General features: G+C 44.0%; 1 protein-coding gene across 1 annotated transcript; it reads right to left on the bottom strand.

Moving 5' to 3' along the window:
- Positions 1 to 1,638: 1,638 nt before the first annotated feature.
- On the bottom strand, positions 1,639 to 4,214 carry LOC119371994 (gastrula zinc finger protein XlCGF8.2DB-like). Its single transcript, XM_037642435.2, has one exon. The coding sequence runs from the start codon at positions 2,778 to 2,780 to the stop codon at positions 2,145 to 2,147; it is 636 nt and encodes a 211-aa protein (XP_037498363.1). The 5' UTR covers positions 2,781 to 4,214; the 3' UTR covers positions 1,639 to 2,144.
- Between the last annotated feature and the right edge of the window lie 2,174 nt (positions 4,215 to 6,388).

Here is a 6,388-nt window from a genome sequence, read left to right as displayed (position 1 = left end):
ATTTCTGGCTACGCCCCTGCTGCGGAACCCCGCAATGTGGCGGAAGGGTTACGCACACGTTTGTAGCACGAAGCCACAAGGAAAGCTACAAGGATTTCTCAAAAAGGAAAGCTTCTATTTGATAAATTCGTCCTGGTCCGGGAATCAAACCCAGGACCAAGGCCTTTGCAGATCGGTCGCTCTACACACTAAGCTAACCAGGATGCTAGCTATTGGCAGTGCGAGGGCGAATTAGTCAACAACTTGAAGCACATGGTCACAGAATATTGCAAATGCGTCACAGACCGCGTCACTTCCACAAATGTAGGCTTACGCGCCTTAGAAAACGGACACAGCACTGCGTTTACGTAATAAGCGCCTACGCGAAAGTCTGAAAGCAAATACACACGACTTACGACAACTATATAAACAGCGCTTTCCAACATTCATTTTTCCACACATACCACCTCTTCCGCTGATCAGACTGTTATCAACGATCAGTGTTCGCATCCCTGTCGCGAACACATCCACACATGAAGCAACGTTTCTTGCTTCATGTCTCCGCAGTGATGCCTCCTTCGCGCCTCCTTCAGTGCAGCTCACTGGCCTACACGCTTCCTGTGCATGCGCACACTCACGAAGTATATGGATTCAGTTCACCAATGCGCTACCTGACACTTCACAACTTCGAACCACCGCACAGACGATGCACACACGCACGAATAAATGAAGGTTCGTTCATCACGCGGCTACGATGCCTCGCATTCCTTTAGTACCTTTAGGGACCGTAGCAGAGAATACCGTAGCACCGCGTCGCCGATCGCCGCCATGCGAGCGCGGTGGCGAGCGACATTTGCGGCCAGAAATGTTACTATTTTGTGTGGATGAACGAAGGGAATTTTGAGGGCTAATTTCTTTGTTTGACACAACCTTAATGAAAACCAGAAGAGAAATATTGTTTCTGCCAATTCGTTGATGCAGATAAAAACCCTCAGACGCATCTGAAACAAAGCGAGCTTCACGGGAGTGTTGCGCGCGCGCCTTTTTAGATGCGAACACGGTGGATGCGAACTTTGCGAAGCATCTTTAGCTCGGGGCTGTGTCCGCGCTTCACTGCGCATGCGCGTCCTCTCCCCCTCTCGCTTGCCTCATGCGCAACGCCGCGATGAGCGCAAGCGCGTCCCCTCTCCTACGCTCCCCCCACAGTATGTACATTTTTCTTTTCTAAGGCAGTCCGACCTTGCTTAAAGAGAGCTTCCCCTTCAATTATAATAAAATGCCTCCCTGCCACGCTACCAGTAGTACACCCGCTAGTAGCATTTCTTTGGCAACGTTGCGTCAACAAGGCATGCACATGCACCCGGCGCTATGTGTGTAAATTACAGAGCCCCATCACAGTACGAAGTTTTCAGTCTTTCAAAGCTAAGGGGAGTTGTGGCCATAGTGAGTGGGCTCCTTTCACGACATTCATCTGCGAGCTCTCGCAAATCAACCAGAAGTTGGCAGCATATGCATAGCCACAAATAAAGGCTGGCTGGAAACAGCAGAGACAGCAATGTAGACATTGCAATAAAAATGTTTTGATGGTGGGATACGAGCCCTAATCTTGTATTGAAGTGCAATGCTCAAAACACGTCACAGGTTGAATGCTTCATGAGGTGGGGGAAAAAATGTTTATTAATTTCCGGGATGTAAGCAAGTACATTAATACGCTTAATGTATCACAATGCTGACAGTTTGCTTTCTGAAATCCATAGCATGATGATGCTCGGCACATTTTCAGAAGTCAGTCTTATTTTGTGCATACACTCACCTCGAGGATGCATGAAGATATTTAGTCCACAGAATTTTCACATTTCCTTCTAATTCTAGTTCCACGGTGTTGCTATATAACATGTTTACTGAAGCAATACTGCACAATCTCTTGTCACCAACCATTCATCTAGAACATTACTTACAGTACACACTCTTTTGTTTAGCGTTCAGGATGCATGCTTTGCATAACTTTCCTGCTAACAATCTTGTTGCCACCCCTTAAAATGAATGCTTTATACATATTCACGTGAGCATGAATAAATTTTTTTCAGTTCTATATACGCTTTTCTGTGTGGGAGCACATGTGGCGATGAGCATTTTTTATGTGTAAAGGATGCACTGCAGTAGACTCAGGATAAGGGATGCTCTCCTGTGTGGGTGCGCATGTGGGTAATGAGGTGTGCTTTCTGCAAAAATGATGCATCGCAGTGGTCACAGGAAAAAGGACGCTCTCCTGTGTGGGTGCGCATGTGGGTAATTAGGTGCGTTTTCTGCAAAAATGACGCATCGCAGTGGTCACAGGAAAAGGGACGCTCTCCTGTATGGGTGCGCATGTGGTTAATGAGGTGTGGTTTCTGCGAAAATGACTTATTGCACTGGTCACAGGAGAAGGGACGCTCTCCTGTGTGGGTGCGCATGTGGCTAATGAGGTGCGCTTTCTGGGCAAATGACGCATTGCAGTGGTCACAGGATAAGGGACGCTCTCCTGTGTGGGTGCGCATGTGGGTAATGAGGTGAGTTTTCTGCAAAAATGATGCATCGCAGTGCTCACAGGGAAAGGGACGCTCTCCTGTGTGGGTGCGCATGTGGGTCTTGAGGGCCCCACTGACTGAAAAGGATGCATTGCAGTGAGCACAGGAATAGGGACGTTCTCCTGTGTGGGTGCGCAAATGAGCCACGAGTTTGGAGTTCTCAGTGAATGCAGCTGCACACAAGTGGCACTGGAAGGGGTATTCGCCCGTGTGTATGCGAAGGTGTCTGTTCATAGATCCCCTTTTCTTGGTCACATAGCTGCAGTGCTGGCAGGAATGCAGTTCCAATGAAGGGGACTGCTTCAGCGATACCAAAGACAAGGAACCTGCAATGTCATAGGAAGCATAGAAAGGCAACGCTTACTATGTACCACAAACTACATGGCAGTGGACTATATGGCAGTGCACATGACTATATAACTACATGGCTGCAGCCCCAGAAAATAAGGAAGAATTGCCACACACATAACTGTGATACCCTTGGCCTACCCAAACAAGTTACTGATGTGGTAACAGTACTCTAACTCCATACATCTCTCTCCAAGTTCCCAGCTGTCTCCACATAAATACTAGAACATATACATGAGAACACCTGCTGCCGATACATAGACGTCCGATTTGGAAGCAATTCAGATATATATAAAAAGCCAAAATTATTTCTGTATGTGCCACTATGGTATGCATAAACCATTTAACTAACTATTGCACTGTTTCCTTGCATAAAAGAATCTGTACAATGCAGGAAACGATATTTGAACACATGGGCCTTACAGGGCAAAATGTAAGTGAAAGAAGTGAATATGACAGAAAGTGGAAAATACAACAAAGAACAAAGCAGTTAGAACGATAACAATAGCATCACATTTCTTGACGAAAAAAATGCAGGAACACTTCTGAACAGAGCACAATTACTTCATTCTCAATATGTACAAGCACAGTTTACCCACTTGCAGATAACATTTTTATATTGCTTGAATAAAGTCATGATGACAAAACAGAAAAACTTGGAGGACACTTGAGCTTCGCCTTCAAGAGTAGAATGTGATAACATCATCAGGCCCTGTTCATGTCGCCTTCTCATTCGCCAGCCAGGCTTCGCTTCAGTGGACACTTCAACCATGCTGAGACATACACAGTGGGACACTCTGTTGACGCTGTTGCTGATGATAATGATTAATCATCCCTCAGTATTTTGTAATAGGTGTGCCTTTAAACCACCCACTCGTTGCACAATTGGTGTGAATCCTGCGGCAATCCTACGCGTTTGCCACGCAATACTGCGTGCTATGCTACTCATAGCATTAGAAATAAATTGTTCCTTGGCTGGTACAACAGCAGGATGAAAATAAAGAGAGATGATGCACGATAATTTCAAGAATGTGCAGATTTGAAAGCACACCACAAAAACACAATACTTTACAGGGCAAAAATGTGAATGAAGCAATCAAGATTTCCACAGTAAACATAATTCCATATCATTGTTAACCTTCTGCAGTACAAACGCAAAATGCCGCAACATTGTGTTACAGTGACTAGTCTACAAGGCTGTTTCTCTCAGCTACATTTCCACAAATATTCCCGCTATCGAACTGATACAACCACATGGGTTACAAGCTACCTAGCCTAAATCAATGCCTTGTCAGTACAGGCGCAATTTATGCTCAACATTTTAAATGAACCCATTCACTTCTTAAGATTTTCAATAGAATAAAACAGCAAAATGAAATATCTGATTTCACTTGACTCAAAATAACCGATCCGAAGCAGCAGCCAATAAACATTCTCACATCACTGTCACAATTTTGAGTTCACAAGAGATTAAGCAGACATAACACAGTAAACAGGCGAATGATTTCTACGAAGCTGGCTCAATTCATTTCTGGCAGTTTCTGAAGACGCATCTTCTTGGATGCTTCATACCAAGAATGGACCCATCTGCAACAGCATAGATATCATTGTTGAAGTCAGAATAAACACACGGTGCACCTACACATACTTTGACCCTTGGCATCAACTAGACTTCCACATAAGAAATTATGTGCATTTCTTGCTAACACCCCCTGCAATTGATCTTTTACTTATTTCCGTAACCAATTACATGTATCCAGCTAGGTTATTCAGGACACAAGCCGTTGTGGGCAATAAAAACTTGAACACTTCCATTTTGGAGTAACTCTACAGTTGAACCTCTACGGCTGTGCCATGCAGCAGCATATAGGATGCAAATGTTCAGACAAGCAAGTTGAGCTGCTCAGTATTTGTTTCCTTATATTAGCTATCCATGCTGGCCCACTACTTGAAAAAATGCTGCTATGGCTTGAAAAGCATGGCTGCATCAGATGATGATTCTACGAAATCAAGTGTATGGGCCATTTTTTATGTTTTTCGCTCGACTTCTCAGAAGCATCTCCCTTAAGCCCCAGTAATAATTCAGTGGCGCATTTTAAGGATGACGGGGATGTTTCAGTGCAAACTACCCTTCCTTGGTGCAGGTATATGCCACAAGTTTTCATTGCCTTCAGAAGTGTTTTCACAGTAAACAAGATGAATGACAAAAATGTTGAAAAGCAATTTGCAATGTAGTAGCATGGAAAGGGCTGCACAATATCCACTGAAATAGAGTAGGTCAATTCAACTGCACGAATATTAATGAGCATAGAGAAATATTGAAAATGCAATAAATCACATTTATGTAGTTGCTTAATTACTTGACACAACAACTTGTAACTTGAGTCAGTTTTACCTTGTAGGAATCAATTGCACATGGTTACTTATTTTGTCTAATAAACGCGAACAGGTTGTAAACAAACATATTCATGCTAGAGACACACAGCTCCACTTACTAAGATATGGCCACATACATGTATTAAAACCTATTGTTCAAACATTCCAAACGAGCTACGTCAAGCTGGTGTACCATTTTCTTTTCCTGAACAGAAATGTTTATCCGTCCACTGTATGATGTACACATTGAAAACAGGCAGGACCGCGCTGATAACCTGACAAGTGGTTTAGACCCCTTGTCATCCAGCCAAAGGGTTAGACCAAACTAAGCAGCCTTGAAAATTCTGGCCCCTTTGTTGCGTTACTACGCACTACTGCAACTGAAGGGACATTGAGGACTAGTATTAAATTAACCAGAAGCCTCTCAGTGCTCATTGGTGCATGATCATTTCGTTTTGGTGCACTGAGGGGTCACAACCACAGGATAGACAGTAATGTCTTTTGCTCCCTGCTTCTCAGTGCCTTTCAAGTGATGCTGCTGCAGCCATCAAAATTAAGCAATGAGGGAACTCAAGCAAGTGTGTACAACACATTTGTTATTTAAAAAGTTTGAGGTTGATTAAGCTTCACCACACTGTTATGAACAATCAGTATTTGCATTTCTGCTTCAAACAAATCAACATACTATACTTGCCGACAACTTTTCTTGGCACTGAAGGGAAAGCTACGGGGGTGGAGCGTCTGCACATGTACTGCTACGTGAAGTAGTCCGATTTGGCGCACATCTCGTAACGCCGTGGAGTGTGATGGCTAGCGTTGCACTTCGACGCAAACGCTGCTTAGCGTCTAAGGTACGAGTAAAAGGCGCGACTTTTTCACGCACGCAAAAACGCAAAGTGACGACGTGTTCAGTAAAAGGAATGCAGATATCTCGCTTCTGTGCGCTGCGTTCCGTCACAAAAGCTACATGTAGAAAATGAAGGAGCATTTTATATATCTCACGCAGAAAATACGGACGCAATTGTGGGACTATATTCATTAGCGGTAGGATACATGCATTGTGGCTCTGTAGCCTTCGCTTCAATGCCAAGAAAAGTTGTCCGCGAGTATAGTAACGT

This window comes from Rhipicephalus sanguineus, chromosome 10 (assembly GCF_013339695.2).
Source record: "Rhipicephalus sanguineus isolate Rsan-2018 chromosome 10, BIME_Rsan_1.4, whole genome shotgun sequence".
NCBI lineage: Eukaryota > Metazoa > Arthropoda > Arachnida > Ixodida > Ixodidae > Rhipicephalus > Rhipicephalus sanguineus.
The sequence above is the reverse complement of the archived record's forward strand: the minus strand, read 5'-3'. Positions and strand labels throughout refer to the sequence as shown.